General features: G+C 36.2%; 1 protein-coding gene across 8 annotated transcripts in view; it reads left to right on the top strand.

The window, feature by feature from the left end:
- PALLD (palladin, cytoskeletal associated protein) overlaps positions 1–13550 on the top strand; it is a 187620-nt gene that overhangs the window by 68903 nt on the left and 105167 nt on the right. For all 8 annotated transcript variants that reach the window (XM_038136178.1, XM_038136182.1, XM_038136179.1 and 5 more), the window contains 4 exons: positions 1341–1482; positions 3063–3086; positions 11513–11632; positions 12415–12727. In XM_038136178.1, the coding sequence (XP_037992106.1) occupies positions 1341–1482; positions 3063–3086; positions 11513–11632; positions 12415–12727 (599 nt within the window). The remainder of the gene's footprint in view (positions 1–1340; positions 1483–3062; positions 3087–11512; positions 11633–12414; positions 12728–13550) is intronic.

Raw genomic sequence — 13550 nt, 5'->3', positions numbered from 1 at the left:
ATTACTTCAGGAAAACATTTGATTAAAAATTAATATGGACAGCAAATAATTTGGCCTGGAGATAAAAGAAAAAGTAAGCCCTGCTCTCTACAGCTGTCTAGCTTGGCTCCTGTCTCATGTCTAGTAAGGTCTGATTCTGTCCCTCATAATTCTGCACCCATGCTGCAGGTGTCACAAGAGGGTGAATAGTGGAGGTGCAGGAGATTAGAGAATGTGGTTTGTGCAAGGTTGGGAGGCAGGCAATTTCCAGGTAAGAGTGGGAAACAGGAGAAGTCCATCCCCCATCCAGAGATTATCAAAGCAATCAAAACTCTGCTGTTTCTTCCTAATGCTCCTATCTCTTGTCCCTGAAATTCTTTACTAACTTGCTTAAGACAGCTGGGGCATACCAAATAAAAAAAACTAATTCAAGAACAAACCAGATATGAACAACAAAATATAAACTTAATCCAGCATCCTGACATAAATTTCTCCCTGTGCAAAGTTTCAGGGAACAGCTCAAAGATTTTGAGGTTTCCATGTAACAAAATTCTTATGCATTTGATTAACTAGAGATCTATGCATATAAACTAGAATAACTCTGAGCTTAGACCTAACTTCAAGTGCTTTGCTGCAGTATGGTCTAAAACTTTGTCATAAATTGCAAAGAAAATAAGACAGCCACTGCAGAGTAAAAAGGACTCTTTGATTTATAATCTTAAGATAGATAACGAAGGTAAAAATAGTGGCCATCACCTGTCAGTTCTGTTACTTAAAATATTGTATTTCCCTCTGGTTGCAGCTCTTCGTTAAAGATCTAGATTCTTCTGAAATTTTTCACATGTGTACAAGGATTTATTACAGCCAGAGTAGTGTCCCAGAAGCTATCCATACACTAGTTAATATATCCTAATCGTATTGGTGTCATCTAATTTTGCTTGGTTTGTTACATATGGCTCAGATGAAAAGCAGCTCCACCTTCTAGAACTGGACCCAAAAGCAGCTCAGCTACTCTCACAGGATTAAGGCAATCAATGTGTAGTTAGTTCCAGAATTTTCATTTCAGTTTGTGGAAGAACAAAAACAGAAAGCTCAAACTGCAGTGACCTGCTTTTGTTAATTTGAGGAATTAAATACTTCTGCACTTTTCCAACCTTTGGTCTTTTTAAGAATGTATTTTTAAATAACCTATCCAATAATTTTTAACTATGTAGATATATTAAATTCAATCAGAACGAAAGAAAATGTCTACTGCAAAAATGTAATGACACAATAAAGTTGAATTACAAAGGGCAGAAAATACTATTTTTAAGAATGTAAAGTGCTTCTGATTTATTTTAATTGTGATGGTTACATTTCAGGAGCTACAAAATGCCACAGCATCTGAAGGACAAGTCGTAGTATTGGAATGCAGGGTCAGAGGACCCCCTCCCATTCATGTTAAGTGGTTTCGACAGGGCATTGAAATTCAAGATTCTCCAGACTTCAGAATTCTCCAAAAAAGTAAGGCAATGTCATGGTTTAACTTCAGCCAACAGTTGAGGACCACATAGATCCTCATTCACTCTGCCCCAGTGGGATGGGGAAGTGAATTGGAAAAGTAAGAGTGAGAGAACTCATGGGTTGAGATACAGTTTAATAGGGAAAGCAAAAGTCTTAGAAGCAAAGCAAAACAAGGAATTTTTTCACCCCTTCCCATGGGCAGGCAGGTGTTTAGCCATTCTGAGGAAAGAAAAGTTCCATTACCTGTAAGTTGCTTGGGAAGACAAACGTCCTAACTCTGAATGTTACCCCTTCCTCCTTCTTCACCCAGATCTATATGCTGAGCATGATGTTATATGGTTTGGAATATCACTTTGATCACTGCAGTTTGTTTGTCCTGGCTGTGTTCTCTCCCAATTCTTTGTGCATCCCCAGCCTCCTCACTATTAGCAAGTTACAAGTAGCAGAAAAGACCTTTATAAAAGAAAATCTCTGTATTACCCACACTGTTTTAAGAACAGATCTTAAACATGGCCCAGTACCAGCTACTGTGAAGAAAATTAACTCTAACCCACTTAAACCAAGGACATTTTCCACTCCCTTATTCCATACCATTTTTGTCACGCTCAGGTCCCATACTAGCCAAGAGATCCTCATGAACCACCACTTCTCATTCTTTGGACTAGTACACAGATATCATTCCCTTAATCTATGCATCATCCCTGTAAAATTTCACAAAACCTACTTTGAGTTCAGTTAGTCCATGTCTTTGGGCTCCATCTGTTATGATGATACTCAGGACAGGAGAGGTAGTGTGTTGCATGGACTTACTGAGCACCAAAGCCAGCCCAGGGCAGGTCATCAATGCCCTTGCACTGCTTCTTGTGAGGGCTTCTCCTCGATTGTTTCACGTTGTTCCTGGTACAGTAATTCCTATAACATGCAACTCAAATCACAGGTTACAACAATTTAAAGGTATTGCCGTTACAATCTTTGCCCGTGGTCCCACTGGACCCCAGCATTGGATTTAACATTGCAATTAACTCCTCTCCATGTTTCTAACCTGGCTAGCAACAAGAGGTTCTGGCTGTCTTCACTTCAGCCAATTCCAGATGTACTGGATACCACTCCAAGTGAAAGCCAACTTGGCCTGCACTCTGCTGCCAAAGGGACTGAGAAAAAACACATTAGTGATGTGATGCCACACAGTTGTGGCATCCCACTTGGCTGCCTTTGGCTCCATCTTGAAGTTCCAACACATCTGGCACAGCTGCACTCAGCCAAAATCAGCTCAGGCAATAATCTGAAGTGGCTGCTTTTAATACAGGATGGAAAAATATCATGAAATTAGTCTGTCAGGATTCAGTTTTGGACAGAGTCCTTTCCTTTTCCCATTTCAGTGCTAATGGCTAGAAGTAATAACTGAACTGCTGCTACTGACAAACAATTTAAGTATTGTTGATTTTGTAATGTCTGCACAGGTTCTCTACTTATTTACAGTATTTCAGTATAATATGTTCATTCAGTACACTGATATTTATTAATGTTATCTCTAATAAATTTTTCTTGTTTGTTTTTCTTCCTTGTGATGTGATATGCAGAGCCACGATCTGCAACTGAACCTGGTAAGAATCATATGAAAAAATAATCTCTTGATTCACTGGCTCTTTGAGTTTGTACTGAAGCCATAAATAGAAAAGTGTTTCTGCTGAACATTGGTAAACTGAAACCCCCTTAAAGACAATGCTGCTTTATCACACCTCCCATACTGTACTCTGTCCTTTACATCAATTCCTTTATTAGTTAAACAGTAAATTCCATTTAGACCAGCAAGGAGAGTAAATGGTTTGCTTGCTACTGAGGGAAAAAGGACAAGTCCCACAAAATTCCATTACCCAAATGGTGCTCATAAGAATTACATAACACCCAACCACTAAGTGCTAGTTTTACCAATCCAGCTTGGCAGATATGATGTGTCCTGAACACAAGTAAAACCTGATCCTAAAAAAAAAAAAAAAAAGGAAAAGAGGCACTGACTCAATTTTTCTAGCCTATTCACAAGATAAAAGTCCCAGATTTCAACAAGTAAAAAGTGTTCTTCCAGCTGCAGGCTTTCTCTATCTGCTTCATTTTCCCATTATGCATAATTATATACTGGGGGAGGTTCTTGAATAGTAAGTGGATACTAAAAGACTGAGAATGTTCTTTAATGTTTCTAAGTCAAACATGTAGAAGAGAAGGCAGCACTACAGTGTGAACTTTAAGAGGTTAGCCAGTTGTGCTTGAATATTCTTAAATTTGGAGAGAGTTTTAATTATGACACTGAAAAAAACAGAAAAAGTTTTCTATCTTGGATCTGAGTATTTCCAAAGATTGTCTCTGAAGGATGCTAGTAGTGGGGGGATGCTTTAACTCTGAGGGGTTGAATTGACAGGCAGGACAGACCTAGCAGCTGAGAGATATTTGTAAAGTAGCACTGTGACTATGGGCATACAGGCTAGGAAAAGTGCAGCTTTCCTTCAGTTTTCATGGAAATGAGAGGAAGAGGGAAAAATATTTTCTTTGTCAGTTATTCACTAATTTTCTTGCTACTTCACAAAATTTTTATACAGCTATTTTACTTCATGTCCATTATACATATATAGATTGCATACACACACAGGTGTGCATGCTCTATCCTAACAGGTAACACTATTAACCATGGTGTGCAACATCATCAGCTCTAGCATTAGCTGATGCCCTGAATAAGTGTGACTGAATGATTTGATTTGTGGAGGCTGGAAATGTGAGCCATATGAAGGAAAGAAGAGTATTGGAAAACCAAATCAGCCTCTAATGAGGAATTAAAACATATCCAAGTGCTAGCAGTTGGCTATTAGTATTTTATAGTCATAACAAAAACTCTAGGGTTTAAATATTGTAAGTTAGGGTACAAAACACTTTGAAGAGGGTTTCAATATCATATCAAACTTTGGATACGAAAATAAGTAAAAGATAATATGTTTGTCTTGAAATAAGTTTTATTCTATATATTTCTTAGAATATTTTCCTGTAATACATATTACAGAATAAGTCTCCCAGTTTAGCTATTTTCTTGGTATCTTAAAAAGAAAAAACAATCTGATCAATAGGTTGATTTTTTCCCCTTCTCAGAGGAACATTTGTCCTGTCAAAGTAGCAAAATCTTTTCTAGATTTAATCTACCAACATTATCAGAATCATAGCTAGTATATCTGGTTCCTTCTTACTAGGACCTTCTTTCCTACAAAATCACTTGAACTGTGTTCAATTTGTCCTTTAAAATGATAGATATTATCTGAAACGAGTGAAATTTTACCCAAAAGTTTCTAAGAAGTATAAATTTGCCAGCCTATCTTAAAGTTTTTAATATGCAATGTAAGATTCTTCTGTCAAAACTCATAGTCATGAATGTTTGCTTAGTTTTGGTAACTTTTTTACCCTTTCGTCCTCTTTAATAAACCTAATGTGTATAATGCTAGATGAACTAAATATTTTAGAGTAGGAATGCAACCATCTAGTAGAAAGGACAAGCACTTTTTTGCTAGAAAGAAAAGGTTTCCTTTATGTGAATAGTTGAGTGCTAGAAGATATTTTTCATAAACAACTAATTTTCATATTGTTAGTTGCAAGGTTTGTATAACGTCTCTGACAGTTATTGCTGTGGAATAAGTAAAAATGTAGGTATTAGTTCATGAAACTATCAACTTGCTTTCATAACTGCTGCCTGAAACAGGAAACAGAAGGTGAGATTCTGAGTCCAAAGAGATCATCATTTTGCCAGCCCTCTCGCATATCTGCACTATCATGTTGAAAGTGCTGAACATTCTCCTTCCCATTTCTGGGGAGCTTGCAGGCCCTGAGAGAAGACACCCGAGGTCTTCTAAAGGGTACTAGGGAATGAATTCTTACGTGAGAGGTGCATTTCTTGAGTCTTCTCAAGTATAGAAAAGTTGTTTAACGTCAAGGTATCTCATATCATTCTCAAGGGAGTTGGCGAGACAAAAATAGGAAGACATCTCAAAACAGTTTTGGTATCTGTATTGTTGCAGTTTTGTAGACATAACAGTAGTGAATACCTGACTGCAGTCTGGCTGGTTTGTTGTTGGATTTTTTTCTTTTTTCATGCTTGTAATTGTGTTGCAATATATATTTATGAGCACCTTCCTGTGCTTTCGTTCTGTGAAATTTCAGTTTGGTATTTTGTTCTCCCTGGAATCATTGACCTAAGTACTATACTATCCCTTAAGATTTGTGCACTTATCTTTTCCTACTAAGCCCCATTAAATAATTTAGTATCTTAAATAGTGCAGTGTTTTCCACACTACAGAAATTAATGACAGTGCACTTACTGGCTTATTTGTGTAGGAATTGACACTGTGCGTGCAAAGGGAATGTAAATAAAGTTTGGGCAAAATGTAAATATTTCCTTTTGGCATAAATAATGAGCAATGTTTTGTATATTAGTAGTACCACTAGTTATAAGTAACACTGGGTTTTAGGATGTCATGAAAAATCTTAAAATTTGTACAACAGGAAGTTGGATGTGGGTATCAGAAATGTAGTAGATGCAGCACTGGTTTGTGATGTAATTCAAACTCTTAGAAGCCAGACTAAACAATGCCTTCAGAGGAAATTTTTCATGAGCAAACACATAACTGATATTCAACGCAGATGGTTAATGCATATGCAAGATTGACATGGAAACATGCATAAGCTAGATAAGTATTCAGAATTTTGAAAGATGGACATGTTTTCTAAAAATTTTTTGAAGTGTAAAACATCCATGGAATTTTACATAAATTGTAAATGATGTAATTGATACTGGTTGTCAACCTAAATCCAACCATCAATAAACACTATAGCAATCAATAATATTGGTTGTCCTTTGATAGGTCAGCACTAATGATTTAAAGGAAAAATATTCAATGAACTCACACAGGTAAGAAATTAGGAAGCAAAGGGGGTTTTTTGGCTACTTTTTTTTGTTACACTCTATCTACTCTAATGTGTTTTGCACTCCTTTTTCTGTCTAGACAGAAATCAGTTTGCATTGCAAATCCCTCCAGACTGCTTTGTGAATTAATAGCTAGTCAGATTACTCAAAGCCAACATCACAGTTTGTCAAATTACCTGTTCTGTACTTCTTTCTTGGACATTTTGACTTTATACTGATTGAATCCTTCAAAAACAGGCTGCCTGAGAATGAAAAATCCCATGGAATCACTTGCCAGCTGTTGATATTTTGACCATTACTCAGCTGTCTGGAGACAGCCACAAACTGTATTGAATTACACTAGAATGATTATCTAACAGCATGTAAGAAGAAAACTGTATGAAGTAATTTTGCTTAAATTGCCAGGGAATTGCCACATATACATGTTTTTTTTTCCTAAGCACAATACTGTGTATGTTCACAAAACACATCTCAAAAGATAGTTATCACTTCTCTTGGATTGTGCTTTCTTGTTTCCTGTTTAACTGCTGTGTTCCAGAGTCTCCACTCCAGTTAAGTAACTCCTTTAGAAATCCCCCCCTATTTCTACATAACGTTTGAAACTGAAAGTACATGGCAAATGTTACAGAAATCCTTACTGCTTCCCTGCACCAAGAAAATCACCTTTCTGGTAGCTGATGAAATTCAAAATTCAAAACATAAAAGCTTTGGTAGGTTAGCATGCATGCCAGATCCTTGCACTCTTTAGTGAAAACAAGAGAGTTAGGACTAAGGATCTGTCTTCTTCTTTGACTGCTGAGAAGCAAACAAGGGCTTGGAGAGAGCAATCTTGTATAAGTCATATCTCAAGAAGTCAGATTAAGAGAAAAACTAAAAATAGGCTAAAATTCCCCTTCATTTAAGGTGGTCTGATCAATTTATGTATTATTGCTTGTCAATTAAATTTTCAATTGTACTCTGTGCTCCCAAGACACCTACAGAATTCTGCCCCTGTCAGTGTCCTCATCTTAAGTCTGATTGCTGCAACTATCATTGCTTGTTGATGCTTCCAAATTCAAAGTAAACAACTGATCTGTTTTGTACTACGTGATTTTAAAAAACTGATCTGTTTTGTACTACGTGATTTTAAAAAACCCCACCACTGTCATTCCTCTCTGACTATAAACATTTAAATCTTTTTGGAACGCATTAATATTCATAGTTATACCTAACTTAACTTCAAAGTGGCTTAGGCATCTACAGTATCATAACTGCCTTAGGGTATGCTTTAGCATAAACTTTTCCTTGACAGTGATAAATGGATTAATTTCTCCTCAAACCTGAACGATGTTTTGGGGGCTAAAGTTTTTGTTGCCGTAGTAGTGTTCCCATTTATTGTACCCAATCTGGCTAGATAGCAGACATCTTGGTTATTGATTAGATATTGTGTAACCTAGGCTCTCCACCCTAAAACTGCATTTTATTGCTCACAATCACATTTGCTGGTTTTCGGTTTTCATATCGGTGTTTTGTAGGTGCTGCTTGAGATATCTTCCAACATAGTCAGTTTTGTGCATCTTCTATAAACTTTTCATTCCTTGAGTAACATAAAGCCTATTAAATAAGCCAGAACAGCTATCTGACTGGATAAAGGTGTATGGGAAGGCGATCATCAGAAACAGGCAAATTGAATGCATTTTTTGTTATGTTGTTGCAAGCTAAGGCGTCTACAGGTCCGCTATACTTCTGTTTATTAGGCTACTCTGAACATTATTCTCTATTTTCACTCTTCTCTATTCTCTTTATATAAAAATGCACAGATACCTAGATGAAAAGTAACCTGATGGGCCTATTGCTTTGAGTTTAACTAGAGTTAAGCACTTGTGGAACATGAGGCAGAAAAAGACACAAGTTGTCTACGAGTTGGCAGAGTTCTGTTTTGTTGGATTTTTAGCAGTAAACCACAATTGTGACTTCCCACTGTCCCTGTGTATCAGAAAACTTACGGCTTTGAACCTACAGCTCTGAAATTTATCTGTTCATTGCATGGGAATGAACAGCTACCAGCAAGGGACTGTACTTATTTCCCCAGCTGTGTGTGGATTACAGTGGAGGAAGCTAATGGTTACATTCAGGGATGAGGTTGCAGATATAAGAACTGCTCTACCTTTAATGTAATACAGAGAAACATTCTGATGTAAACACATTGCCAGTAATAAACTTTGTTAAAATGCAACAGTTTTCTCTCTTACCAAAGTTTATTCTTCCTAATGGACTCATGAGCCATAAAGCGAAAGAATTGCTGTGTAAAATGTAATCGTTCTTTCTAAATAACTGACAAAACAGTCAAGTACTTGCATGCCTAAGCATTTTACATGTTTCAGTGAACAAAATGCTTTTGTATTCATTTAGTCAAGTGTTAAATATGTTTTAAGGCCCTGAGAACAGCATTTCAGAGCTGCTTTCTGGAACACATTTCTGTGATGAAGTTATTTGTCAGCTGATGAACGCCAGGAAGTAGAACAGACATTATTTCCCTCAAATCTTCTGATTCCGCTTAGCACAGTACCAGAAAGTAAAATAATTACGTAAGTCAGGATGTAAAGGTAGAAAAATACTCAGAACACTGAGTATATCCAGAGTGTGTTATGGAAATCTTGAAAGATCCTTTCTTTTGCCAAATTAGTATTTCATTTCTATGTGTTCCACAGTAGTAAGCCTTTTAGCAAGGGGTGAGTGATTCTTGGCTAGGAGGAGGAAAGCCGATAAAGAAGATAGCAATGTGTTGCTCACATGTGCTTTTTGCCCATGCTGCCTTTTGATTTGTTCTTAGGAATTTCATGTTTTCAGTTTAGCCAGTTTTCTTATGATTGATCACAATGTGTTGCAGTTTGTTCGTCTTGTTGAAAAGACTAAATTTTAATCTCTGATTATTTTCATTATTAATTTACTTTGAAATTTTTCACAAAGATTGCTGCAATCTACCATATATAATTTTAAAACATACCATCAGTAAGCAAAGCACATCATTGTAGAATCCATTAGAATTCTTTTGTCACTGAAGAGTGAAGATTGGTTCTTCTCATGTGATCATTTTGCACACTTAAAAAGCTGGAAGAATGTTATGCATTAATTAGCTCTGCTGTTTGAAAAATAGGACTACTTCTGGTTGCTGTGTTTTATATTGCCTTTGACCTCATTCAGAGAGCAGTTCTCAGCCTGGTGGAGTGATCTTCTTTTGCAGTCCTGAAAGACCCAGCTTTCAGCATTCTGCTGTTAAATGAACAGGAAACTAGAATGCTGCCTGTATAAGATTACATCCCCAGAGTCAGTTCAGTCCAGGAGTACGCACGTGTGGTTAACAATACAGCTTCAACTGCTTATGACACACCAAGGCTCTAAAAAAAGCTGATCTCAGTAGTTCAAAAACTAGCTTGTGTTACCCATTACTTTCCTGATAAGACCTTTCATGAGTCATTAATCTTCATCTGTGTTAGATAAGATCCAACGTGCTACAATGTTACCAGACATGACTCTTGGAGCTACGCAGAATGACTGGTTTGCGATGCCAAAAAAAAAGGCATGTTCTGCTGTCTGAAAACCAACTCTGAGCCAAATATTTAGTCAGTCATTCATTTTTAGCCCATTTCCAGTACAGGAAGCTTTTGGATACATTATCATTTATAATTGGAAAAATTTCATAACTTTTTTGTTAACTGTCTAAATGAGACAGTGGTCTGTCATTCCACAGGGGGGAAAAAAAACAAACAACCGCTATTTGAAAATGTTTTTGTATTTGAACTATAAGAAGTGAAGCTGACCTTACTGAACCTCTTCTACAGAATAATTTTCATATGGAAGTTATTAGATTCTAAAGTACTTTTCCTCATTTTACAGTATGCTTTTATTAGCTGATTTTGTGACAATATATGGGAGTGTGTGTAAGTGTCCAAATTGCAAAATGCATTTTTCTTTTTTTTAATTAAACTGAATGTTATAAAACTTCTCTGCTTTGGTTTTGAGACTAAAAATCAGCATAAAGTAAAGAAACTCTGAATTAATTGAGGAGACCTACAATGTAGCATTATAGGTATAAAATAGGTACAGGTATAGGTATAAAATTTTAGGTATAAAAAGGTATAAAATTTTATCTGTAGGTTGTGTAAATAGTAGGATTATTTAAATCATCTGTATTGTGACATGTTTAAAAATACCGTACCATTACAAATAGAGATAAAATAAATTGACTTCTTAGAAGAAACTGGAAAAAATATGCCTAAACACTTTAGTGTGCCCATTATAAATGGGTAAAATTGATTTTGTCAAAGTTACTGTAGGACCCAACCTAATATACTTCACACAAATTTCCTGACAGAAATCCTGGTATAATCAACGCCTATACCATGGCTTATCAAAGTAGAATGAACAAATTTAAAACAGAATATATCTATCACAGCTTTCAGAAGAGGTTTTGGGGATGCTGTTTTTTATTATATTTTTGATGTATCAATTCTCACTGCTGTGCTGACAGAGACAGAAATCATTTTCCCAAACTCTGCATAAGAGGAATATTTATGCATCTGGAGTTTTTAATTCTGGTTAGTATATACAGAAGAGCTAATTGGAAGTGGTTTTCTAGCTTTACTTGAAATGGGATTTGCTCTGAAGTTGCATTAAATACAGAAAAAAATATCAGAGAAATAAAGAAAGAATTGTGTGACATTTGTACTGATGATGTTATTTAGAGACACAAAAAGAGCTTGCAAAGATAATTGTTTCTGGAAATTGTTACATTCATTTGTATTAATTAATACTATTCTGTATTAAAAAAACATGTTGTGTAAAATGACTGCACAGACTTGTAACTGCAAAATTACTATTCAAGCTGGTTTTGAAAACTTAGCTTGATGAATTTACTTGTCTCAGACACAAAATGATTTTCCTTAAAGCCATTTATGTTGGAAGTTCTTCTGCAGTTCTCACAGTATTCCTTAGTAAAAGTCTACTTTCTGGTGCCCTTTTAACATACAGTGTAAAAAACACTACATGGTCCTTTAAATAGTTTATGATGCACTTTATTTTTCTGTTTATTTCCAGAAGAGATATGTACACTTGTAATAGCAGAAACTTTTCCTGAAGATTCAGGAATTTTCACCTGCACAGCAACAAATGAACATGGTTCAGTAACAAGCAGTGCACAACTAACTGTCTGCTCAGGTATGTGACAAAGAGAAAGAAAAGCTTTTAGTCATAAGTCTTACATAATTAACTTACCTGTGAAGTTGTCAGTCTGCTTTCTTTGTGGAAAATGGCTGTTGTAAGACATGGGGTTTGTCAACCTCAGTGCATTCATATAAAGCAAACCGAGTGTTTCTTATGGTCATTTCCTGGTTTAATATTTTTATTAATGTGAAATACATGTTTAAAGTTCTGCCACAAGCCTGGCATATCTTAAGCATTAGGGTTCAAGACTAGATGGCAGCAGAGGCAAAATTAAAGAGATGAAACTATGCTACTAGAGGTGGCCTTCTGTAAAATAAAATACTGTGACATGATATGTTTAATTTTGTGATATGTTTCCATGTATATTGTTGTGGGATGCACTAACCCAGCTGCCATTGCAAACTTGCCATGTATACATGCATTCTTCAGCATTTTTAAATTATTTGTTCCTCAGTGATCCTGAAACTCCAGGAAGAGGAAGTTCTGTTTTAGCTGTTGTTGTCCATACCTGTCAATCTCAGTTAGTGCCTTGATTCCTGAAATAGATTTAGAGAGGTCCCTAAGGTTTCTAGTTGGGCCTTTTGTAAGAGGCACTCTCAGAAAATGAATAGCCACCCATTCATCTAATTCAGCATAAATTATCAATAGGAAGACTAGAAAAACACCTTTATAAAACCAAAGATACTTCACCTTTAACAAACTGAAAATACACCTTGTATTTACCATGTACTTTGTCTATGACTTGTTGAATACACATTCTTTTTTATTTCTTTTAGCCAACTTGGAATGCTCTAGTGATGACTTCCATAATTTCTCACCACTTCCACCAGTTGAAATTAGCTCTCTTGAGCTTCCTCCTAAGAAACTTGCAGATACCCACCAAGCAAACAACACTGAGTTGAGACCTGGTGTGATAGACCTTCAACAACAGCTCAGTTCATCTGAGGAAAAATCAAATGGCATTCATCCTCTTCATGGAGTAAATGGAATGATTAACAGCAAGCCAAATGGTGATAAATCCATCCCACCTCCAGCTGTCTTGCTTTCACCCACAAAAGAGCCACCACCTGTGCTTGCCAAACCAAAGCTGTGAGTATTTTTGAGTGTTTTTGTTTCCTATAAACTTGGTATTTGTTGACAGCAAATTTTTGCCTGAAGCAATTTAGCATTAGGCAAATGGACAGTCATGGTGCCTGTCCCTTAAACAGTCTTCCTGCTGCTGTGATTTATGTGCCGAAGAGCTGAATAGAGGAGACAGGCACTTGTTTCCTTTTCATAGTGCTGCATCAAAGAGAAGTACATTCTATATCCCAATTCCTTTAGAGAGGTTTAAGATAGAGTCACAAATAGAAATACTGTAGTGGCTGTTGCTCCATGCCTTTTTTTTCCCTATTCACTGTACCTAAAGATCACAGTGGCCTGAGATTTTTGGATGCTATTTCTGTTTCAGCACTGGTTGGGTCTTTTTTTTTTCTGCATGTGCTTGAGTTTGTGCAGTCAGTGGATATTCAGGTGTGTAATGTTTTGATTATTTCTTATGTTTATGTATAACACATATCTTGTTCTGCTTTCAGCCAGATTACAATAGCTCTTTTATAGCTAAAAATCTGAGAAGGCAAAGCTCTAGGAAAGGACAGAGAAATGAGTGGTAAAAAAGTTACAGTAACATTTTTACCTTTTGTTAATGGTGATACCTTATGCTCCCTGTTAACTTATAGTTTGATTTTAACATTGCACAGACTCCTCTTTTCCATCTCCCTCAAGAATATTTGGAACATGATGAACTAAAATGCTACTTTATTTCATTTGCATCAATAGTTGGAAGGAATTGTAAATTATAAAAAAGTGTTTAAGAAGAAGCATGAAACATGGTCTTCAAGCTAAAGCTAGGTCATTTGCTTTATTCCATGTT

Source organism: Motacilla alba, chromosome 4 (assembly GCF_015832195.1).
Source record: "Motacilla alba alba isolate MOTALB_02 chromosome 4, Motacilla_alba_V1.0_pri, whole genome shotgun sequence".
Classification (NCBI taxonomy): domain Eukaryota; kingdom Metazoa; phylum Chordata; class Aves; order Passeriformes; family Motacillidae; genus Motacilla; species Motacilla alba.
This window is presented reverse-complemented; position numbering and strand designations above follow the sequence as displayed.